General features: G+C 45.6%; 2 protein-coding genes and 2 long non-coding RNA genes across 4 annotated transcripts; all 4 read left to right on the forward strand.

Annotated features, from left to right (window-relative positions):
* The first annotated feature begins 3642 nt into the window (after positions 1-3642).
* On the forward strand, positions 3643-4145 carry LOC118647325. The gene is made up of 3 exons (XR_004964634.1): positions 3643-3700; positions 3783-3936; positions 4121-4145. It is a non-coding gene; the product is annotated as an uncharacterized LOC118647325 (long non-coding RNA).
* Positions 4146-4147: 2 nt separating this feature from the next.
* On the forward strand, positions 4148-5084 carry LOC118646738 (the record flags this gene model as incomplete). The annotated part of the gene is made up of 2 exons (XM_036290309.1): positions 4148-4283; positions 4846-5084. Coding segments are annotated over 2 exons (375 nt in total), but the record flags the coding sequence as incomplete, so codon positions are not given.
* A 1145-nt stretch (positions 5085-6229) lies between these two features.
* LOC118645959 (vicilin-like seed storage protein At2g18540) lies at positions 6230-7501 on the forward strand. The gene is made up of 2 exons (XM_036288026.1): positions 6230-6757; positions 7416-7501. Exons 1-2 carry the CDS (start codon positions 6264-6266, stop codon positions 7429-7431), a joined length of 510 nt encoding a protein of 169 aa, XP_036143919.1. The 5' UTR covers positions 6230-6263; the 3' UTR covers positions 7432-7501.
* Positions 7502-8538: 1037 nt separating this feature from the next.
* LOC118647372 lies at positions 8539-25734 on the forward strand. Its single transcript, XR_004964657.1, has 2 exons — positions 8539-10577; positions 25646-25734. It is a non-coding gene; the product is annotated as an uncharacterized LOC118647372 (long non-coding RNA).
* The last annotated feature ends 964 nt before the right edge of the window (positions 25735-26698 follow it).

Consider the following 26698-nt stretch of genomic DNA (forward strand, 5'->3'; position numbering starts at 1 on the left):
TGATGTGAATAATATTAACAATGATATGAATGATATTAACAATGAGAATAATGTGTGTATAAACGTTGAAGGTAACGGAATTCCTTCCGATAACGATACTTCAGATTCATCTTCCGTTAGTGTTTCCTCGAGTGAGCCATCATTTCGAGATAGATTGGCATCTTGTATCGTAGAAAATAATTTCACTCATGTGCAAGCGAATAATATTCTATCTCTTCTTCGAACACACCCGTCTTTTCATAATTTACCTAAAGATGTGAGAACACTTTTAAATACTCCGCGAGGTAAAGTTACTGTATACAAAATAGAACCAGGTGAATATTTACATTGTGATGTAGAAGTAGAGATTTGTAAAGTTCTTTCGCGCTTTCCAATGAGCTCCCTTCCCAATCAATTAGAGATAGATTTCAACACTGATGGTTGTTATTTAGATAGGTCGGGAAGTATTCACATTTGGCCAATTCAGTGTCGGCTAGTAAATATCGGGCATTTGAAACCAATAGTAGTGGGAATATATAAGGGTCCTACAAAACCGAATGATCAAAATTTATTTTTTGAAAAATTTGTCGCAGATTTTAAAAGAATATTAACTAACGGAGGTGTATCTTACCATGGTAAAAAATTAGCAATCCGTCTAAGATGTTTTATAGCTGATGCATCAGCTCGTGCTTTTATTCTAAACCATCGAGGCCATACATCTAGCCAACCATGTTCCAAATGTAAAATTTCCGGTATACGGTGTGAAGGTCATTATGTTTTCCACGGTGTTCGTCATTCTCTTCGTACAGATGAGGAATATTCCAGATGTATAGATGAGGATCATCACAGAGATGGCACGAGTCCATTGTCCATATTACCAATAGGGATGGTTTCACAAGTTCTGTTTGAATATATGCACCTCGTGTGTCTAGGAGTTGTTAAAAAATTATTGTCTGCATGGGTACACGGAAAATACTCACGATCATCAAAATTATCAGCAAGAGCTATTACTTGCATATCTACACAATTGAAGATACTTACAGCTTATTGTCCATCCGATTTCGCTAGACGACCTAGATCACTCGATATGTGCGCAAAATATAAAGCGACAGAATTTCGCCAATTTATATTATATACAGGTCCAGTCGTAACACATGGCATTCTAAAAAAGGAAGTGTACACAGATTTTTTACTTTTGCATGCAGCCATAAGAATTTTAGCTTCCACGTCGCCATCGGAAGCATATTTGAATTTTGCAGATTGTGCACTGTAAAAATTTGTTATTAGAGCAGAAAACATTTATGGTCCAACATTTAATTCTTATAATGTGCACGGTCTCATTCATCTTAATAATGACGTGCGACAATTAGGTCCTCTTGATTCATTTTCTGCTTTTCCATACGAAAACAACATGACAATGTTTAGGATATTGTGTAGAAAACCTGGTCTTTGTCTGCAACAAATTTCAAATAGAATGGCTGAAATGGAAGCGCATGAAGTTAATGATAATGACAATATTGATTCTACTTTGGAAGGAGCATTTATAAAGCACAGTTCAGGCCCTCTTCCACGCAATCTTAATTGTAATCCACCTCAGTATCGTAAAATTAAATTTCATGAAATGGAATGATACTTACCGTAGACAAACGTGATAATTGTTGTCTTTTAAAGGATGGATCCATTTGTGTTATTGTCAATATTTTCATAGTTAACGATTCATATTATTTGGTAGTTAAAAAATTTTTACAAGTACACGACTTTTATAATATTGGTATTTCATCTTCTGCGTTAGACATCTTTAAATGTTCTGAATTAACTTCTCATACTTGTTCCATTCATATCAATAAAGTACGTGTAAAATGTTATAGAATGCCTTTTTGGAATCATACATTTAATAATGAGAGTAGTGATGACGAAAATTATACACAAACCTCTCAGTATATTGTAGCTGCTATTATACATAATAAAGATTAAAATTCACCTATTATGTAATTGCAAGTAATTATTGCATATATTATAAAGTAGTGAATAAAAGATTTGTGTGTATTATCTTTTACTTTTTAATTCTATTAGATATTTAATTTTGTAATTTTATTATTTTCAAAATGTTTAAATCTTTTCACTCTTGCAAATTACTTTCTGCGTATAATAAATTATTGCGTAGAAAAGATTAGATGCTTTGCTATATTCTACAAGTATAATACATATAATCCTTATAAAAATATAATATATAATATATAAATATAATAATATAATAATATACAAATATTTTTAATAATAATATAATATATAATATATAAATATAATAATATAATATAATATACAAATATCCTTAATAATAATATAATATATAAAAAATATGCTATATAGGCAGTACTGTATTTGCTAGTAATGAATACTTACTTTAAGCATTTAAAACACTGTTAGTATTTTTAATACTCAAAATAAATAATAATTGCTAACCAATTTGATACCGTCTAGTGTTATATTTTTTATTTAAAAAGGGTGACAAATATATATAATCTTTACTTTATGCATTCTACCTTATATATAATTTTTATATAATTATTTCGATTATGTTTATATAATTTAATTGAAGAGCTTGGTAAAACAATAAATCAACAAGTTTTGTAACAAGGAAAGAAGTAAGCTCTAAAACTTTAAACTTTTTATTTTTATGGTAAAAAAGATAAGCTGTTTGTTGCGTACATTCATATAAACCTTTCAAAAAAAAAAAAATAGTTTATATAATTATGTAAATATACTTATGTAAATGTAGAAAGATGTCCACATTAAATGAAAATCGTCTCAAACAACCCATTGTAAAACCATTGAGATACCAGACTACCTCATCCGATGAAGCTCCGCGTAGAAAGAAGACGGGAAAAACTGGCGGACAAGAAAAAGATATTGATGCAACTATGGAAGAAGACATAAGGGAGTTAGGAGGAATTTTACAAGAAAATTCCTCGCTTATTAATAATAATAATAATAATATTCAAAATACTTCTGAAACACATTATAATTCTTATACATACACAGCACAAGCGCAAACATCCACTCAGGCACATCAAGTAGATAATCAGTACCCATCTGTACAAATATCATCTAATACGGAATCATACGCCATATTACCATATTCTGTCACTCCTTACACACAACATAGATCTACGGCATTAGCTAGCTCAACATTTATACCGCCGAATGAACATCATGTTTTAAATCAATACAACAAGTTTCAGGTTCCTTACTCAAACGCAGGCGAATCAAGCCAGATTACAGAAAGATACAGAGCGCAACAAGAACAAATTGAAGATGAAACGGAGAGTCAGTAAGTTTAAGATTTATATAACATTAGTTGTAGGTCAAATTTTTTAAGAGTTAATTGGCTGCGCCATAATATAATAATATAATTAATAACATATAACAATTAAATATAACAATATAACAATATGTAAATAACAAATACAAATAACAAGTAAATAAATGTGTATATAAAATATAAATAAAAGACATTTAATACAAATAATATTACTAAAATAAAATAATAAAAATTACGAAAATCTTAACAACATATACTATCATTTAAAAATATTAGCTTTTTAAATACACATTTATTTTATTATTATTTATATATTTATATATTTTATTATTATTAATATAAACATAATTTTGATAGCAAAACTCAAGAACGATTGGATCGCATAGAAACGGAATTGAGGTAAATTTTATATATATATATATACATGAGAATTTTGTTATATACATATTTAATTGTAAACTTATTTACAATTTATTCGCAGGAAATTAAATAATACTGTGGAACGGATTTTAAAATGTGTACAAATAAAGGAAAACCGACGACGACCATTACAAAAACCGGCATGTATACCGATTTCGACAGAGATGGAGATGTAAACTTTTGAAACAGTTAATGAGGATATATACGACCAAGTTGTAAGTCAATGGAAAAAAAACAATAATAATTATAACAGTAATAATAACAGTAAAACATAATAACTGCAAAACAATAATAATAACAGTAATAATAAAAACAGTAAAAAACAGTAATAATAACAATAATAATAAATAACATAAAAGTAATTAGTATCGCGTAATAAACGATTATGTTGCAACATAGGTGGAATATCTTGAATATGTGGGAGAATTCACCGTAAAGGAAGCAATCAATCTATCCTTCAAAGAAGTGATAAAGGATAGTCTAACGGTGGCGTATACTTGGTTCGGATCTAAACAAGGACCACGACCCTTGTATAGGACTCGCATAATAATGGCAATTTATGGTATGACTCTATGATTTACCTTATCATCTTTAAATATATATTTTCTTTAATATATCTCTACTTATCTAAAGCTATTTCTATTACAGTAAAACATTAATATCACAATTTTTTAAATGTTAATATATAAAAATTGTGATATTAATGTTTTACTGTAATAGAAATAGCTTTAGATAAGTAGAGATATATTAAAGAAAATATATATTTAAAGATGATAAGGTAAATCATAGAGTCATACCACAATTTTTATATATTAACATATAAAAATTGTGATATATATTAATTTAATCAATATTTTATATATTAATAATTTAAAATAATAAATAACTAATTAAATATTAAATGTACATATACCCGCATACGCGCGCACGCACACACACGCACGCACGCACGCACACACACACACACACACACACACACACACACACACGCGCGCGCGCGCGCGCGCGCGCGTTTTTATATATATATATATATATATATATATATATATATAATTATATACATTTCTATACACGCATGCACATTTTCGATATTTTTCGTAATATGTCTTTTTCTCCACTTACAGAAGCCGTTTGTAACAGTCGACATTTCAATAAACCGACTAGAGCAGAATTCCAAGCGTATGCGAGAGAGGCTTTGCGGTCAGCGAAACAAAGGCACAGGATGGCTACCCAACAAGTGCGACAGAATAGAGAACAAGGCAGAACAGCACGTGATTACTGGAATGACTGTAACGAAAATGAAAATGAAGATCATTCAGATGTGGAGTCCAATATAGGTTCAAATGTTGAAGAGAAGAATTAATTTAGGTAAGGTATCATCATATACAAAAAATATCAAGGGGATGTTGAAGACAGTCAGATTAAGTAGTAATTTTCACAAGATTTTTAAGATTTTTTTAAAATTTTGATATTTCTTCGTTTTTGATATAATGTTCAGTTTATGGAGTGATAGAAATATGTATACTTTAATTTTGGAAAAGAATTTTTGAAAAATGTATATATGAAATCGTGTTACAAAATTTTCATAATGCGATTTTGTATTTCTTTTATAGATTTGAAAATTCTTCTCCAGAATTAAAGTATATACTCTGTACTATCGCATGCTTTTTATCCCATTAAGTTGCGATACTTGCCTCACGCCATGGATCATCGCAAACTCGGACAAATATTTTTCAATTTCGCATGCTCTCGCTTTGCCATACGCCATTTTGAAAAAAATTATTACGCAAAATTTTACTAAATCAATTCTTAAAGTAGACATTTAAAGCTTCAATTTCTTTTTTTTTAGAAACCTTTCTATCTTTAATACTCGCGTAGTTATCGGAGATTGGAAGATGGCGTGGTTGAGAGTGGAGGTGAAACAGGGAGCTCCGGAGTGAATAGTGTGGTGAGGGTGTAATGTGAAAGAGAGGAAAGAAAGAAGTGGACGATTGGGAAGAGAAGACCGGGACATAGACGGGCAATTGGAGGGAAGTAAATGGAGGATGGAGGTGAGAAGATATTAGGATGGAGAAGTCGGGGCAGACATCGGAGTAACGAGAGACGAAAGCCGGGAAGATGGAGGCAGGTACGAGAAGAAGAGGTCAGAGAGAGGGCGCTGGAGAGATGCGACGCAGAGAAGAGTTTCGAAGGAGAGGAGTGAAGGAAGGAAGGAGGGCAGATGGCGGTGCGCTCGGAGTGAGGCAGCGCGAGCGCGAGCGCGAAGAGAGAAGAGGAGTGTCAATCTGGTGGAAGGAAGGGATTGGCAGTGTGGGGCTAGAGTTAAGTTGGCAAGAGTGCCAGGGTGGGATGGTAGCGTGTTTGGGAACGCGGGTTTCCGTACACGTGGTCCATCGAGGGCACATGTCGACAGAGCGATTCTGACACAGGAGGAGAAAGATCGTGCAGAAAGAGATAAAGTGAAAGTGTGCAGGGAGAGAGAGTGCCGGACTCAGAGGAGAGAATAGGCGGGGAGAGGAGAGAAGCAAGGGAGGAAGAGAGAATGGAGGAGCTGGGCAGAGAATTGAGGAATTTGAAGTGGGAAATGACAAGGAGACTGAGGGAAGTCGGAGAGAGACTGAGAGGATTGGAAGAGAGGTTAGAGGCGCTGGAAGGAGAAGGCATGAGAAGGGAAGAAGAGGTAGCAGGTGAGAGGGAAGAGCTGAGGAGTATGAGGAAAGAGAGAGGAAGAGGCAGCAGAGAAGAGGAAGCGCAGAGGGACGACGACGAGGAGGGAGAGATGGAGAAGAGGAGGATCGGACGGGACGACGGGAGAGAAGGAAGAAGTGGGAAAAGGGAACAGGTGGTTGGAGAGAAGAGGGAGGAGAGGATGGGGGGAGGCGAGAACAAGAGGAGAAGAGAACGGAGGGAAGAGGAGAAGAAGGGGCGGAAGGACGGAGTCGAGGAGAGCTGGTGGCAGGAGACGAGAGGAGAGGAGGAGAAGGAGAGGAGAGGGGGCGAGGAGAGAGACGAGGATGAAGGAAGAGGACAAGAGAGGAGCAGAACGAAGGAGGGACAGACAGGAGGAACTGGCAAGGAGGAGAGGAAGGGAGCAGAGAGAGAGGAGAAGGAAGATGGGGAGAGAGATGGGAAGGGGATAGAGGCATGGAAAAGGGTGGAAAGGGAAATGGAGAGGAGGATGAGGGAGAGGGCGGAGAGAGAAGGGTGGGAAAGAGTAAGGGAGGCGGAAAGGGAGAGAAGAGTAAGGGAGGTGAGAAGAAGAAACATAGTGTGGAGAGGTGTGGAGGGGGAGGGGGCGATAGAAAGAAAGGCGATAATAGAGGGGATTATGAAGAGAGAAGCGGGAAGGAAAGTAGATTTAGGGGTAGTATCAGAAAGAGTGGGGGAAAGGGGGACGATAGTGGTGATAACGGAGGTGGTGAGAGAGGAGGATAGAGACTGGTTGTTAGAGAGGAGGGCGGAGATAAGGAGTCGCTGGGATGTAAGGTTAGACGAGGATTTATCGATGGAGGAGAGGAAAATCAGATGGAGGATGTTAGAAAGGGCAAAAGAGGAGAGAAATAAGGGAAAGAAAGTATATGTGGGGAATAGAAGCATGTGGGTGGACGGGAGAGAATGGGTGTGGAATAAAAGGAAAGAAGAGTGGGAAATAGGCGAGGGGGAAGGAAAGGAGGAAGGGAATTAAAGGGGAGAGGAGCTGGTGGAGTTAATTGAAATCTTATGTTTTTTGTTTTATGTTACTAGGAGGTGACAGAGGAGAAATGGAAAGAGACGTGGAAAGGGAAGAGAGTGGTGAGAAAGAAACAGGAGAAGCAGGAGGGAAGGAGAGAATGAGAAAGCATGAAGAAATGAGGAAGGTGAAGCAAGGAGAGCAGAGGAGGCAGATGAGGAGAAGGAGGAGGAGAGGTCCCAGAAGGAGAAAAGAAGGGAGAGGACGGAAGAGAGCTGAAGAGAACAAGTAGAGAGGAAAGGGGAAGAGAGAAGGATTGAGTGGAGGAAGAGGAGAAGGGGGGTGGGGGGTAGGGGGTGAGGGGTGGGCGAGAGGGGTGGGGGGTAACAGAATGTAAAGGTCGCTTATGGCCAGGTCGGTTCGGGAGTAGAGGGGCTATGTATGTGAACGGTTCGGGAACGCTCCGTGAGAAAAGCGCCTTGTATACCCCGTAATTGGGACGCAATAAAGTCTATTCTATTCTATTCTACTCGCGTAGTTATCGTCATTGGAAGTTTAGTGATTTTTTGACAAATTTTAGGTGTACCGCTTTTTTTTCGAGTGAGTGTATTTTATTTATACATGTTTTTGTGTAAAAAATTTTTTTTACCTAGTCCTTTTTTCTGAATCTTATTTTATTAATTATCCAGATATTTAATATTTTCGTTTTTTACTTACAGATGCTGTATCCAGCCTAATCTAACCTATAATTGCACAAACGTCGCACGTCCACATGAGATCACTGGGAATTCTGTACAGTTAAATTATAATTCCCGCTTCACGCGAACCACAAAAAGCACTTTTACAACGGCACTCACAAACACTTAATTTTTATATTATTTTGCATGTACGACACGTGCACGCAGTGAGTTTGATCTGGGGCTTGATTCTTGTGATCTGTACTTTTTCGCTGGACTGCTGCACTGGTGCAACAAGTTAGAATGAGAAAAAATATATTTGTCACTAATTTGTTGCACCAGTGCAGCGAAAAAGAACAGGCCTTGAATTTATTTGCAAGAGAAACGTATATGCGCAAATACCCGCTCTAACAGAAAAGTTGCAAGTTTATTGGTTAAAAACTATACGATAGTTTTTTTAATACAGTACGGATCTACAGAAATGTATATAATAACACCGGCTACACCAAAAAAAAGTTTCGGTATACAAAAATTCTTTAAATCTTAGACCCTCTTATATAACCTTAAAGGACTTCTCAAAAAAATCAAGAAAAAGCTAGTATAAACAATATTCTTATTATTCTTATATATATATATATATATACACACAAAATTTACTGCTCGTTGCTTCTTTTGTGCTACACATAAGAACTACTTTGCTTCAAGTTGACATATTTTTTTTATATGTAATACATTCTTCTTAATACAAGAAAAAAGCAATTAGAATAATATGTCAAATTTGCGATAAATGTTTCACTTTATTGAAAGAAGAATATGTTTGCCATAAAATATTTAGCTTAGAATATGAGATTATGGGAAAAATAATTTAAACGCAAAATTTGTTTTTGGCCTCGGTCGTCAGATGAGTGTAAGCATATACTGCATTACTGTAACACTCGAATTATAATATTGTAGAATTAAAAATTTATAGATCTAGTAATTTAGATTAATTTTTTTATCAAAGTAATTTATAACTTTATATTTTAATATTTACTTTTTAAACTATTCAAAAAATATATAGAAGTTTTTATTTAAAAGTTTAGATATATAAATTAAAAAAATATAAGCTTAAGATTTGGGAGAACCTGCAACAATGTTTAATAACATTAAATTAAATTAAATTTCTCCGATAAAAGGGGTAATCGGCATCTGATTTTTAATTAAAAATAAATATTAATTATATTGAAATTTATTATTCCAAAACTTTTGTTTAACAGTAGAGCTACCTTAAATGTTATATTTTACTTTTAATTTATTATTATATTAAATAAATTCAGGATTGGGAAAGTTACTTCGTAAAAGTAACTAGTTATAGTTACAATTACAGTTTTTCATTAAAAAAGTAACTAGTTACAGTTATCGATTTTGAAAAATAACTCGTTACAGTTACAGTTTTTAATAAAATTAAGAGACGTTACTTTTCAGTTAATTTTTTATTAAATAGTTGTACATTATTTTAAATATAAGAAATAATAATCTTATATTTTATGTTTTGCTAACTGTTGTATATTTTATATTTAATTATATGCTTTAACGCATTATTTTATGTACACTAAATGAGAACTTTATAAAGGTAAAAGACTAAATTATATGTTACTGTTATCACAATTTAATTAAATATAACGCTACGTCAGCTATCATACATTGATTCATATATTCCCTTTAGTGCAAAATTTTAATAAAAATTTTTATTAATTTTATAGAATTTTGAATTCAAATATATCACATAATTAAGATGACCTCTTTGTGACGTCATTATATATAGAGTCACCGATGCTAAACATGTTTCGCAGATGCAGAACTTAAAATATCTGTTATATTTAATAAAAAGTTTCTTAGTTGTATTGTAATTATTTAGCATATTAATACTGCAATTTGATTTTAGGAATCGAAACATTTCCTCTTGTGTAGACTCGAGTTTCTCCGGTTGTTGATTAAAAATTTTAGTGCATGTTTTACAAAAAGTAACTATTAAAGTAACTATCAAAATAGTTATTAGTTACCAAAGAAATGTAAATGTAACTGTAACTTCGTTACAAGTAACTCGGATTTCCCAATCCTGGAAAAATTGTTATATTAATAATATAATATTTACATATTTGTATCTTTATTTATCAGATGTATCACAAACATTTAATGATATAAGTGAAACTTTTACTAATACTTCAATAGAAAAGAAGAAAAATAAGATTAAGAAAAAAGAACAAAAAGTGAAGCAAAAACTAATTATACAAAATAAAAAAAGAAAACGAAAGAATACAATAAAAAATATACAAAATGTACAAAAATTGAATAAAAGTAAAGGTAAATCTTGTTTATGCTTATCTTCTTACTGGTTTTTTTTGTTTAATATTTATTATTCCAAAAAGTTATGTACATCTGTAACATTTACATAAACTTAAAGCAGGAAAGAAACAAATTTCACCGAAGAAACAAAATGTTTATTCCAAAAATAAAGGTTTAATTTATCGTAAGTACCAGGCATACTATTTTTCCTCAATGTGTAAATTGGCAGACGGTTTTTTGTTAAATATTTAAACAAAAACTTAAATAGCATTTAATTATTTACAGTAACTTAAATTAAATATAGTTTTTATAATATGTTTATGTTATGATCAAAGCTCGTAGCGCGAGCGTCCCTGATCAATTGACTGGTTAATGCGCGGAACAACCAAGCATTTTGGTCAAAGTCCGAAATAGTTTTGTATTCGGCTTTTAACTGATGTATCTTTAGTTCACCCTAGGAGTAACTAACATGGCTAGTCAGAAACTAGTTAGAAACTAAAAAGTTAGAAACTAAAAAAATTACTTCGGACTGACCAAAACGCTTGGTTGTTCCACGCATTGAATTAATCCTAGGTATGATCAGAGCTGCCAGATCTTGCCGGGTTGCCCGGCACGCTTCTGCCGACGCATGCGCTTACGAGTTAAATACAGTAATGTATCACAAATTTACGGACTCTTGTGACTACACATATGCCCCCGCGGATAAGTAGAGAGTAAAATTAATATATTGATGAAAAATACATTTTTCTGTAATTAAGAAAAATATTTTATTTTACAGAAATTATTATATCAATATTCATTGCAATTAAAAAAAAAAATCATTAAAAATCTCAACAAAATTTATAAAATAAAAATTACATTTTATGTTTAAATTAAAAGCAAATATTTAACAAAATAATTTTTTTTTTTTACGAAGGGGAAAATCTTCGTGCAGCATTTCTTGGGCCGATAACCTAGTTGTCCTCGATTCAAGAAGGCAAAGACACCCGAATGCCCGTACATTCGAGTAGTGTGAGATTTCATGTAAGGTACATCGCTAAAGATTCTACCTTCATGACCTACTCACTAAAAACCCCTCATAAGCTTAATCTACTATACTACTATAACTACTATAATAATAATTATGAACTATTAAAATCACATATATATCACAGATACATCACAGATATATCTATCTAAAACTTAACATTTTAAAATTAATTATAAAAAATTGCAACATGCCATGTTAAAAAAAAATAAATAAAATATTATTTTAGACATAATAAAAATAATCATTTATTAACATGCATTTAAAAATCATGCGCAATAAAAAAAATAAAATAAAATCTTAATGTTTTATAACTAACATGCATAAGAAGCTGTGCAGTGTGTAGAAAAGAAAAAAATTATAGTTAATAAGTAAATAAAATTTAAGTATAAAATAAATAAAATAAATAAAACAAAATAAATATAAAAAAGTAATAAAATATAATAAATAAAATTTAAAAAATTAAAAAATAAATAAATATAAGATACTAATAAAATGTAATAAACAAAATAAAAAAAATTAAGGATTAGATTTATGTTGCTTTGGATATAAGTTTTGCGAATTGAACAATTCTAAATGTCGCGAATCAACTTTAAAATTAACACAATCAATATTCTCAGCCTGAAAACTAGATTTAATTTTACAAATTGCGGAAATTGTACTATTACATAAAGAATTTCTTTTTTTATTTTTCACATCTGTTATAATTGAAAATATTCGTTCCGCTTCAGCATTTGAATGTGGAAAAGTAAGAACAAACTCGACTAATAATTCTAAATTTGGGAACATTTTTTCATCATTAAAATCTTGAAACTCTAATATTTTTTTCTACATTTCGTCAATTTCTAAACAAGCTAACTCTTTTTTCTCAATATCACTAAAAATTGTTGGTAATGTTCTCCATTCTATTGCTAATTTTGTAATATTAATATTTTCTATATGTATAGTGTGACGTGACAGCCGCAGGCTGCTGTCCGTCACAAGGCCCTGAGGGCCCTTACGCAATAACATCACGCGGGCCCTGCGTCCTCCCGCTCGGGAGCGGACGCAAAAGCGTATTCTTTTGTACTTTTGTGTGTGTGGCGTCCCACGTGCTGTCCCTCTAATAAATTGTTAAGAATTTTGCGGGCGTTATACCGCGGGTGCGGCGGAGATCGGTGGCTCGGAAGATCTCGTTATCATTGTCGGACGTCTCGTCTCAGTGGAAAATCGTCCCGGAGATTACAGAGGAGCGAACAACGAGGGAGTCGAGAAAGACCCTTTCTAAGCGGGGGTCCGCAGGTAATGCCGCCCTTATCTTGCCTACCATTTGTGCCATGTAAGAATTCCGATACTGCCGCTGAATCACGCTTTCAGGATCCAGCGACGGCGCGCGAGGCCGACATCCCGACGGGGCGACTGCAGACCCGATACCGCGGGAAGTGCGGCGAAGGAATCACGACAACTCAAGATCCGCCGACGCCCCGTCGAGGAGGAAATGACGCCCTGAAGGCGGAGGATACGCCGGGCGAAGAGAAAAGAATCGGCCGCGCAAGGAAGCGCCAGGAGTCCCGTGCCCGGGGCCCATAAACATTGACCGCCGTGCGTGGATTGATCAGCCGGCGACAGCGTGGGCACCGCGCTCTGCGCGAAAATCGATTTTCGCGAAATCCGCCAATAAGGGCCGGGAACGCCGGAGGCAAGGTGGGGCGCGCCGCCGAGCGGTCCCCGCGAGATCCAGGATTCCTCACTCGTGCTGCGGACGTAGAATTAAAAACTGTGCGTGCGTTCTCAAGTTCCCGAGCCGAGCTGTACGGAAGGACGCGGGGACGGAATTCATCCCGACCCGGAGGAGGCCAGCCAAGGAGAGGCAAAGTGGTGAGACGAGCGTCACTCACACTGTAAAGCCACCGATTTCGCGGGTTGGGCGAGCCGCGAGGAGATCGCGTACTTGTCGCAAAATCTTTCGGCGTGTTTATGGGAATCCCGAGCTCGCGGATTCAACGGAGCATCGTCGTCTCGCCCGATCGCGCCCGTCCGCGTGATTTCGATACGTGCCGTGTGTTTTATAATCGTTTCGCGTTGCGTGTGCGTCCCGATCCGCAGCCGAGTCAATTGTTGTTGCGTCCGGTCGTCGTGTCGCGGGTTATCCCCGCGCTGTATCTTGTCGCGTCGTAGAAGACTTTGTTCGTCAATGCTGTAAAATTTGGTCGATCGCACTGTGACTGCGAGCCCTTCGGGGAGTATATTCGGATAATTGTCGACGCGTTCGTCGTATCCCGCCGTACGGGCGAAGCATTAGTAATCATCGCGCTTATCTTCGCGAGAATCGTTCGAGCACGGGAGAACACGAGTCCGTCGCATGTCGCGCGGGCTCGGGGTTGCGATCCGTCCCGCTCGCCCTTGGCGAGGTCACCCTGACGGAAGTCGGCGTCCTCCAACGACGCCGAGTCAAGCGTGAGACAAGTCGGAGAGTTCCCGCGTACGCATCATAGCCCGCTCGTTCGACATATCGTTCTCGAAAGATTTGATATCCAGCAGACAACCGCTGATAACGCGCGCGAGCCACCACCGCTCCGCAGAGCCGTCCATTTCTGTATTATTTACGATCAAATACAATTGTTATTTTTATTTGTTACATCTGTGTCGTACCAGCAATTCTCTCGCCTTCCCGATTCCATCCGCCCGCACCGAACCTCCCCCTCTACCATTTGAGGGCTGAGCAGCTGGCTCTCGGAGCCGCTAACGCCCCGGTCGCCTAGCGTGCGCCCGTCTTTCCCGAGATTCACGTCTCGAAACATTGGTTTGCGAGTTGGTGCACACAGAGTGGTACGCTTAACGTACCTGGCGCCCAACTTAGTGTTGCGTCGGGAAACCTCGCGAGGATAGCCGCCCCGACACCCGGGCGGCTCAGGGCCGCGGCCAGGGACGGAGGCGAAGTTGGCCGTCGCTCGCGAGCGGCGGTTACAATAGCTATGGATGATAAATCTTTAACTGTATCTCTATTTTCATTATAAAGTGCAATTTTAGGATCTAAAAATGTTAATTCTGCAAAAAATGTATTATTAAGTGGCAAACGTTTTAAAATTTCTTTAAGAGCAGTTTTATAAAAATTAAGACAATTTAATTTTATTTGTTCTTCAAATTCTAAAGGCTGAGTTCGCAAAAAGCTTTCACATTCTGGTCCCACATAAATATCTGTTGGATGTTTAAAATTTGTTTCATCATCTACATTTAAAGTAGAGATGTGCTTCAAAGTCTCTGAAACCATAAAATTTTGACCAATTTGATATAAAATTTGTTGGCTGCTAATATATAATTTGTGAATTAAAATTTTACGCGATTGAAAAAGAGCATTAAAACTGTTAAAAAAATGTAATGAATATTTTAAAAATAACAAATAAGCTTTATTCGAATTATCATTTAACTCAATTAAAATTTGTTCTGCGGATTTAGACTTATCTTCTGCAGCAGCCAAAGTAAAATAATGTTTAAGAACATCCCAATTTTCAAGAAGTCTGACAACACAATTATGCAGAACAAGCCATCTTGTATTTGAAAGTTTCAGAATTTTTTTCTTTTCAACATTAAAAAAAGCTTGAAACTCCTTTAAGATTGCACACCTTCTCGCACTGCCCGAAACATAATTTGCAACATTTCTAATTAAATTTTCGCAATTTTGTGGCAATTTTCTGCAAGCTTTGCTGGCTATAATTGCGGACGAATGACAAATACATTTGAATAATATTACACTGGGTACTTCTATTTTTAAACGAGAAAAAAAAGAATTGTTACATCCCGTCATTACCGATGCATTATCGCTTGCCATGCCAGTAATATTTTTAATAGGAATATTATTTTTATTTAAAAATGCTTTAAACATTTCAAAAATTTTTTGTGCACTAGAATCTGTAGCATCTAATGCTAATAATTCTAATAATTGCGTTTTTACTTTTTTATCATTTGGTGAAACATATCGAACAAGTAAACACATAAATTTTTTATCGGTAATGTCTGTAGTTTCATCAATTAAAATAGAAAACTTACACGTTTGCAAAATTGAAATTAATTTTTCTTCTTCGCGTTTTGATATTATTTCTTTAACAATTTGTACACATTTAGTTCGTCCCAGTGAAAGATTTTGTGCAACTTCAGGAGTATGCAAATCTATAAAAATATCTTTTATTAACGGTATCAAATGTTCTACGGTAGAAAATGCTAAATTATGATCAGCATAAAATGCTGCTAATTTTATCTCTGCGCGTTTTATATTATCTTTAAATGAAAAGTGCTCGTGGTTATCAAGACTTTGAGTTTGTGTTTTTATATTATTGTATGTGTAACCGTCTGTGAATGCTGTGTTATATCCGTCTTGCAACATCTAATAGTCTTATTACACACTACACACAAAGCTTTATTTTGTTCAGAATGGGGAGCCAACCATCCTTTTAAAATTATCATCATTTAGCCATGCATCATTAAACTTTTCTAACTGTTTTTTAATAGCTACCTTTACCAAGATCCATAATTATTCATATTATTTCGCAAATCGATCACAGGATATATTAAAGCAATATTTCACAGATCAATTATTTACTACAACTACCAATAACTATTTTACTACTACCGTACCGCTACCGCTACGCTACCGCTACCCGCTACCGCTAACCGCTACCGCTACCGCTTACCGCTACCGCTACCGCCCTACCCCCGCTACCCCGCTACGTACCGCTACCGCTACCGCTACGCTACGCTACCGCTACGCTACCGCTTACCCGCTACCGCTACCGCTACCGGCCTACGCTCCGCTACCGCTACGCTACCGTCTCCGCTACCGCTACCGCTCCCGCTACCGCTACCGCTACCGCTACCGCTACCGCTACCGCTACCGCTACGCTACCGCTACCGCTACCGCTACCGCTACCGCTACCGCTACCGCTACCGCTACCGCTACCGCTACCGCTACCGCTACCGCTACCGCTACCGCTACCGCTACCGCTACCGCTACCGCTACCGCTACCGCTACCGCTACCGCTACCGCTACCGCTACCGCTACCGCTACCGCTACCGCTACCGCTACCGCTACCGCTACCGCTACCGCTACCGCTACCGCTACCGCTACCGCTACCGCTACCGCTACCGCTACCGCTACCGCTACCGCTACCGCTACCGCTACCGCTACCGCTACCGCTACCGCTACCGCTACCGCTACCGCTACCGCTACCGCTACCGCTACCGCTACCGCTACCGCTACCGCTACCGCTACCGCTACCGCTACCGCTACCGCTACCGCTACCGCTACCGCTACCGCTACCGCTACCGCTACCGCTACCGCTACCGCTACCGCTACCGCTACCGCTACCGCTACCGCTACCGCTACCGCTACCGCTACCGCTACCGCTACCGCTACCGCTACCGCTACCGCTACCGCTACCGCTACCGCTACCGCTACCGCTACCGCTACCGCTACCGCTACCGCTACCGCTACCGCTACCGCTACCGCTACCGCTACCGCTACCGCTACCGCTACCGCTACCGCTACCGCTACCGCTACCGCTACCGCTACCGCTACCGCTACCGCTACCGCTACCGCTACCGCTACCGCTACCGCTACCGCTACCGCTACCGCTACCGCTACCGCTACCGCTACCGCTACCGCTACCGCTACCGCTACCGCTACCGCTACCGCTACCGCTACCGCTACCGCTACCGCTACCGCTACCGCTACCGCTACCGCTACCGCTACCGCTACCGCTACCGCTACCGCTACCGCTACCGCTACCGCTACCGCTACCGCTACCGCTACCGCTACCGCTACCGCTACCGCTACCGCTACCGCTACCGCTACCGCTACCGCTACCGCTACCGCTACCGCTACCGCTACCGCTACCGCTACCGCTACCGCTACCGCTACCGCTACCGCTACCGCTACCGCTACCGCTACCGCTACCGCTACCGCTACCGCTACCGCTACCGCTACCGCTACCGCTACCGCTACCGCTACCGCTACCGCTACCGCTACCGCTACCGCTACCGCTACCGCTACCGCTACCGCTACCGCTACCGCTACCGCTACCGCTACCGCTACCGCTACCGCTACCGCTACCGCTACCGCTACCGCTACCGCTACCGCTACCGCTACCGCTACCGCTACCGCTACCGCTACCGCTACCGCTACCGCTACCGCTACCGCTACCGCTACCGCTACCGCTACCGCTACCGCTACCGCTACCGCTACCGCTACCGCTACCGCTACCGCTACCGCTACCGCTACCGCTACCGCTACCGCTACCGCTACCGCTACCGCTACCGCTACCGCTACCGCTACCGCTACCGCTACCGCTACCGCTACCGCTACCGCTACCGCTACCGCTACCGCTACCGCTACCGCTACCGCTACCGCTACCGCTACCGCTACCGCTACCGCTACCGCTACCGCTACCGCTACCGCTACCGCTACCGCTACCGCTACCGCTACCGCTACCGCTACCGCTACCGCTACCGCTACCGCTACCGCTACCGCTACCGCTACCGCTACCGCTACCGCTACCGCTACCGCTACCGCTACCGCTACCGCTACCGCTACCGCTACCGCTACCGCTACCGCTACCGCTACCGCTACCGCTACCGCTACCGCTACCGCTACCGCTACCGCTACCGCTACCGCTACCGCTACCGCTACCGCTACCGCTACCGCTACCGCTACCGCTACCGCTACCGCTACCGCTACCGCTACCGCTACCGCTACCGCTACCGCTACCGCTACCGCTACCGCTACCGCTACCGCTACCGCTACCGCTACCGCTACCGCTACCGCTACCGCTACCGCTACCGCTACCGCTACCGCTACCGCTACCGCTACCGCTACCGCTACCGCTACCGCTACCGCTACCGCTACCGCTACCGCTACCGCTACCGCTACCGCTACCGCTACCGCTACCGCTACCGCTACCGCTACCGCTACCGCTACCGCTACCGCTACCGCTACCGCTACCGCTACCGCTACCGCTACCGCTACCGCTACCGCTACCGCTACCGCTACCGCTACCGCTACCGCTACCGCTACCGCTACCGCTACCGCTACCGCTACCGCTACCGCTACCGCTACCGCTACCGCTACCGCTACCGCTACCGCTACCGCTACCGCTACCGCTACCGCTACCGCTACCGCTACCGCTACCGCTACCGCTACCGCTACCGCTACCGCTACCGCTACCGCTACCGCTACCGCTACCGCTACCGCTACCGCTACCGCTACCGCTACCGCTACCGCTACCGCTACCGCTACCGCTACCGCTACCGCTACCGCTACCGCTACCGCTACCGCTACCGCTACCGCTACCGCTACCGCTACCGCTACCGCTACCGCTACCGCTACCGCTACCGCTACCGCTACCGCTACCGCTACCGCTACCGCTACCGCTACCGCTACCGCTACCGCTACCGCTACCGCTACCGCTACCGCTACCGCTACCGCTACCGCTACCGCTACCGCTACCGCTACCGCTACCGCTACCGCTACCGCTACCGCTACCGCTACCGCTACCGCTACCGCTACCGCTACCGCTACCGCTACCGCTACCGCTACCGCTACCGCTACCGCTACCGCTACCGCTACCGCTACCGCTACCGCTACCGCTACCGCTACCGCTACCGCTACCGCTACCGCTACCGCTACCGCTACCGCTACCGCTACCGCTACCGCTACCGCTACCGCTACCGCTACCGCTACCGCTACCGCTACCGCTACCGCTACCGCTACCGCTACCGCTACCGCTACCGCTACCGCTACCGCTACCGCTACCGCTACCGCTACCGCTACCGCTACCGCTACCGCTACCGCTACCGCTACCGCTACCGCTACCGCTACCGCTACCGCTACCGCTACCGCTACCGCTACCGCTACCGCTACCGCTACCGCTACCGCTACCGCTACCGCTACCGCTACCGCTACCGCTACCGCTACCGCTACCGCTACCGCTACCGCTACCGCTACCGCTACCGCTACCGCTACCGCTACCGCTACCGCTACCGCTACCGCTACCGCTACCGCTACCGCTACCGCTACCGCTACCGCTACCGCTACCGCTACCGCTACCGCTACCGCTACCGCTACCGCTACCGCTACCGCTACCGCTACCGCTACCGCTACCGCTACCGCTACCGCTACCGCTACCGCTACCGCTACCGCTACCGCTACCGCTACCGCTACCGCTACCGCTACCGCTACCGCTACCGCTACCGCTACCGCTACCGCTACCGCTACCGCTACCGCTACCGCTACCGCTACCGCTACCGCTACCGCTACCGCTACCGCTACCGCTACCGCTACCGCTACCGCTACCGCTACCGCTACCGCTACCGCTACCGCTACCGCTACCGCTACCGCTACCGCTACCGCTACCGCTACCGCTACCGCTACCGCTACCGCTACCGCTACCGCTACCGCTACCGCTACCGCTACCGCTACCGCTACCGCTACCGCTACCGCTACCGCTACCGCTACCGCTACCGCTACCGCTACCGCTACCGCTACCGCTACCGCTACCGCTACCGCTACCGCTACCGCTACCGCTACCGCTACCGCTACCGCTACCGCTACCGCTACCGCTACCGCTACCGCTACCGCTACCGCTACCGCTACCGCTACCGCTACCGCTACCGCTACCGCTACCGCTACCGCTACCGCTACCGCTACCGCTACCGCTACCGCTACCGCTACCGCTACCGCTACCGCTACCGCTACCGCTACCGCTACCGCTACCGCTACCGCTACCGCTACCGCTACCGCTACCGCTACCGCTACCGCTACCGCTACCGCTACCGCTACCGCTACCGCTACCGCTACCGCTACCGCTACCGCTACCGCTACCGCTACCGCTACCGCTACCGCTACCGCTACCGCTACCGCTACCGCTACCGCTACCGCTACCGCTACCGCTACCGCTACCGCTACCGCTACCGCTACCGCTACCGCTACCGCTACCGCTACCGCTACCGCTACCGCTACCGCTACCGCTACCGCTACCGCTACCGCTACCGCTACCGCTACCGCTACCGCTACCGCTACCGCTACCGCTACCGCTACCGCTACCGCTACCGCTACCGCTACCGCTACCGCTACCGCTACCGCTACCGCTACCGCTACCGCTACCGCTACCGCTACCGCTACCGCTACCGCTACCGCTACCGCTACCGCTACCGCTACCGCTACCGCTACCGCTACCGCTACCGCTACCGCTACCGCTACCGCTACCGCTACCGCTACCGCTACCGCTACCGCTACCGCTACCGCTACCGCTACCGCTACCGCTACCGCTACCGCTACCGCTACCGCTACCGCTACCGCTACCGCTACCGCTACCGCTACCGCTACCGCTACCGCTACCGCTACCGCTACCGCTACCGCTACCGCTACCGCTACCGCTACCGCTACCGCTACCGCTACCGCTACCGCTACCGCTACCGCTACCGCTACCGCTACCGCTACCGCTACCGCTACCGCTACCGCTACCGCTACCGCTACCGCTACCGCTACCGCTACCGCTACCGCTACCGCTACCGCTACCGCTACCGCTACCGCTACCGCTACCGCTACCGCTACCGCTACCGCTACCGCTACCGCTACCGCTACCGCTACCGCTACCGCTACCGCTACCGCTACCGCTACCGCTACCGCTACCGCTACCGCTACCGCTACCGCTACCGCTACCGCTACCGCTACCGCTACCGCTACCGCTACCGCTACCGCTACCGCTACCGCTACCGCTACCGCTACCGCTACCGCTACCGCTACCGCTACCGCTACCGCTACCGCTACCGCTACCGCTACCGCTACCGCTACCGCTACCGCTACCGCTACCGCTACCGCTACCGCTACCGCTACCGCTACCGCTACCGCTACCGCTACCGCTACCGCTACCGCTACCGCTACCGCTACCGCTACCGCTACCGCTACCGCTACCGCTACCGCTACCGCTACCGCTACCGCTACCGCTACCGCTACCGCTACCGCTACCGCTACCGCTACCGCTACCGCTACCGCTACCGCTACCGCTACCGCTACCGCTACCGCTACCGCTACCGCTACCGCTACCGCTACCGCTACCGCTACCGCTACCGCTACCGCTACCGCTACCGCTACCGCTACCGCTACCGCTACCGCTACCGCTACCGCTACCGCTACCGCTACCGCTACCGCTACCGCTACCGCTACCGCTACCGCTACCGCTACCGCTACCGCTACCGCTACCGCTACCGCTACCGCTACCGCTACCGCTACCGCTACCGCTACCGCTACCGCTACCGCTACCGCTACCGCTACCGCTACCGCTACCGCTACCGCTACCGCTACCGCTACCGCTACCGCTACCGCTACCGCTACCGCTACCGCTACCGCTACCGCTACCGCTACCGCTACCGCTACCGCTACCGCTACCGCTACCGCTACCGCTACCGCTACCGCTACCGCTACCGCTACCGCTACCGCTACCGCTACCGCTACCGCTACCGCTACCGCTACCGCTACCGCTACCGCTACCGCTACCGCTACCGCTACCGCTACCGCTACCGCTACCGCTACCGCTACCGCTACCGCTACCGCTACCGCTACCGCTACCGCTACCGCTACCGCTACCGCTACCGCTACCGCTACCGCTACCGCTACCGCTACCGCTACCGCTACCGCTACCGCTACCGCTACCGCTACCGCTACCGCTACCGCTACCGCTACCGCTACCGCTACCGCTACCGCTACCGCTACCGCTACCGCTACCGCTACCGCTACCGCTACCGCTACCGCTACCGCTACCGCTACCGCTACCGCTACCGCTACCGCTACCGCTACCGCTACCGCTACCGCTACCGCTACCGCTACCGCTACCGCTACCGCTACCGCTACCGCTACCGCTACCGCTACCGCTACCGCTACCGCTACCGCTACCGCTACCGCTACCGCTACCGCTACCGCTACCGCTACCGCTACCGCTACCGCTACCGCTACCGCTACCGCTACCGCTACCGCTACCGCTACCGCTACCGCTACCGCTACCGCTACCGCTACCGCTACCGCTACCGCTACCGCTACCGCTACCGCTACCGCTACCGCTACCGCTACCGCTACCGCTACCGCTACCGCTACCGCTACCGCTACCGCTACCGCTACCGCTACCGCTACCGCTACCGCTACCGCTACCGCTACCGCTACCGCTACCGCTACCGCTACCGCTACCGCTACCGCTACCGCTACCGCTACCGCTACCGCTACCGCTACCGCTACCGCTACCGCTACCGCTACCGCTACCGCTACCGCTACCGCTACCGCTACCGCTACCGCTACCGCTACCGCTACCGCTACCGCTACCGCTACCGCTACCGCTACCGCTACCGCTACCGCTACCGCTACCGCTACCGCTACCGCTACCGCTACCGCTACCGCTACCGCTACCGCTACCGCTACCGCTACCGCTACCGCTACCGCTACCGCTACCGCTACCGCTACCGCTACCGCTACCGCTACCGCTACCGCTACCGCTACCGCTACCGCTACCGCTACCGCTACCGCTACCGCTACCGCTACCGCTACCGCTACCGCTACCGCTACCGCTACCGCTACCGCTACCGCTACCGCTACCGCTACCGCTACCGCTACCGCTACCGCTACCGCTACCGCTACCGCTACCGCTACCGCTACCGCTACCGCTACCGCTACCGCTACCGCTACCGCTACCGCTACCGCTACCGCTACCGCTACCGCTACCGCTACCGCTACCGCTACCGCTACCGCTACCGCTACCGCTACCGCTACCGCTACCGCTACCGCTACCGCTACCGCTACCGCTACCGCTACCGCTACCGCTACCGCTACCGCTACCGCTACCGCTACCGCTACCGCTACCGCTACCGCTACCGCTACCGCTACCGCTACCGCTACCGCTACCGCTACCGCTACCGCTACCGCTACCGCTACCGCTACCGCTACCGCTACCGCTACCGCTACCGCTACCGCTACCGCTACCGCTACCGCTACCGCTACCGCTACCGCTACCGCTACCGCTACCGCTACCGCTACCGCTACCGCTACCGCTACCGCTACCGCTACCGCTACCGCTACCGCTACCGCTACCGCTACCGCTACCGCTACCGCTACCGCTACCGCTACCGCTACCGCTACCGCTACCGCTACCGCTACCGCTACCGCTACCGCTACCGCTACCGCTACCGCTACCGCTACCGCTACCGCTACCGCTACCGCTACCGCTACCGCTACCGCTACCGCTACCGCTACCGCTACCGCTACCGCTACCGCTACCGCTACCGCTACCGCTACCGCTACCGCTACCGCTACCGCTACCGCTACCGCTACCGCTACCGCTACCGCTACCGCTACCGCTACCGCTACCGCTACCGCTACCGCTACCGCTACCGCTACCGCTACCGCTACCGCTACCGCTACCGCTACCGCTACCGCTACCGCTACCGCTACCGCTACCGCTACCGCTACCGCTACCGCTACCGCTACCGCTACCGCTACCGCTACCGCTACCGCTACCGCTACCGCTACCGCTACCGCTACCGCTACCGCTACCGCTACCGCTACCGCTACCGCTACCGCTACCGCTACCGCTACCGCTACCGCTACCGCTACCGCTACCGCTACCGCTACCGCTACCGCTACCGCTACCGCTACCGCTACCGCTACCGCTACCGCTACCGCTACCGCTACCGCTACCGCTACCGCTACCGCTACCGCTACCGCTACCGCTACCGCTACCGCTACCGCTACCGCTACCGCTACCGCTACCGCTACCGCTACCGCTACCGCTACCGCTACCGCTACCGCTACCGCTACCGCTACCGCTACCGCTACCGCTACCGCTACCGCTACCGCTACCGCTACCGCTACCGCTACCGCTACCGCTACCGCTACCGCTACCGCTACCGCTACCGCTACCGCTACCGCTACCGCTACCGCTACCGCTACCGCTACCGCTACCGCTACCGCTACCGCTACCGCTACCGCTACCGCTACCGCTACCGCTACCGCTACCGCTACCGCTACCGCTACCGCTACCGCTACCGCTACCGCTACCGCTACCGCTACCGCTACCGCTACCGCTACCGCTACCGCTACCGCTACCGCTACCGCTACCGCTACCGCTACCGCTACCGCTACCGCTACCGCTACCGCTACCGCTACCGCTACCGCTACCGCTACCGCTACCGCTACCGCTACCGCTACCGCTACCGCTACCGCTACCGCTACCGCTACCGCTACCGCTACCGCTACCGCTACCGCTACCGCTACCGCTACCGCTACCGCTACCGCTACCGCTACCGCTACCGCTACCGCTACCGCTACCGCTACCGCTACCGCTACCGCTACCGCTACCGCTACCGCTACCGCTACCGCTACCGCTACCGCTACCGCTACCGCTACCGCTACCGCTACCGCTACCGCTACCGCTACCTACCGCTACCGCTACCGCTACCGCTACCGCTACCGCTACCGCTACCGCTACCGCTACCGCTACCGCTACCGCTACGCTACCGCTACCGCTACCGCTACCGCTACCGCTACCGCTACCGCTACCGCTACCGCTACCGCTACCGCTACCGCTACCGCTACCTACCGCTACCGCTACCGCTACCGCTACCGCTACCGCTACCGCTACCGCTACCGCTACCGCTACCGCTACCGCTACCGCTACCGCTACCGCTACCGCTACCGCTACCGCTACCGCTACCGCTACCGCTACCGCTACCGCTACCGCTACCGCTACCGCTACCGCTACCGCTACTACTACGACTACCACTACTGCTACTACTAATCCATTTACTTACCTATTACTTACCATATTACGTCCTCTCTGCTCCTTGAGGTAGTTAGAGTATTGGGGCCCGCCAAAACTAAGCGCCCAGAACGTACGTAACTGTATTTGCCATCCATCGCACATGCGCGACTTAGCCCATGGAGGGGGGTCTGGCAGCACTGGGTATGATTACAATAACGCCATCTAAGTCTGACCAAAACGCTTGGTTGTTCTGCGCATTGACCAGTCAATCCTAGGAATGCCTGCGCTATGGACTTTGATATTGAGTCATAATATTTATATATAACTTATAACTTTCTCCCTATGCCTGTTTATTTGTATCTCTCTTTCTCTTTCTCTTTTTCTTTTTGTTTACTTTATTTTATTTTCTAATTTTTGAGTGATATATTAATTTTTTTTTTCTGTTTCTAATAGGAAAATATTCAGATAGTGATTTATCAGATTATATATTAAATACAAGTTTAAGCAGCTCTAGTGAGAGTACAATCAATGTGCCAAAAAAACAGAAGAATCAAACGTGTAAATAAGTGATTATTACATTATATGCGTCAAGATTCTATTCGATCATTATTTTATTAATGAGTATATTTGTATTTCAGCCCGTAAAACATATCAAAAGAAAACACGATGGACGGATAAAGAAATAAGTGATGCAACAATGCATTTTTCAAAATATCTGCGTAAAGGAAAACTGCTACCTTTATCAGAAATAGATAAAATTAAAATGACATACAATGTGTTATGCGATAGAAAACCAGATGTAATAAAGACCTGGTTACATAATCAATTAAAAAAAAAAAAATTTTTTTTTTAAACAAAACATATGCATTCATAATTTACTTAAATTTTATTTTATTTTATAAGGCAGCGGATTTTCCGTAGGAAAAAATTATGCAAAAATTACTGCACAAAAAATTGAATATTTTTGTACATGAATTTCTGCAGTTTTTATAGATTTTTGTACAAAGTTTTCGCCTTTAGAATTTTTCTATAGAATATTTTACAGAATTTTATGTAATGTTTTCTGAAGTTTTTTGTGTTCAGAAAAAATTACATAAAATTCTGCAAAATATTCTGCAGAAAAATTCTGAAGGCGAAAACTTTGTACAAAAATCTATAAAAATTGCAGAAATTCATGCACAAGAATATTCAATTTTTTGTGCAGTAATTTTTGCATAATTTTTTTCTATGGGTTCAAAGCTATATCTCATTAAATTCTTATTTCTTTTTAGATTTTAAAGAAGGTTTAACGTTTATGTTATTCATGATTAAAAATATGTTTGTTTTTCTTTCGCATGTTAGACATCAAAATTGTTTTGCAATTTACTATCTTCCTTAATATTTTTGCAATTATTTGTTTAAATATTATATTTAAATTTTGTCCTTATGTTGAAATATGATTTTTGATATTACATTACATATTTAAAAGATATATTTATTATAAAAATATATGTAAAAAAATTAATA

Source organism: Monomorium pharaonis, chromosome 1 (genome assembly GCF_013373865.1).
Source record: "Monomorium pharaonis isolate MP-MQ-018 chromosome 1, ASM1337386v2, whole genome shotgun sequence".
NCBI classification, from domain to species: Eukaryota; Metazoa; Arthropoda; class Insecta; order Hymenoptera; family Formicidae; genus Monomorium; species Monomorium pharaonis.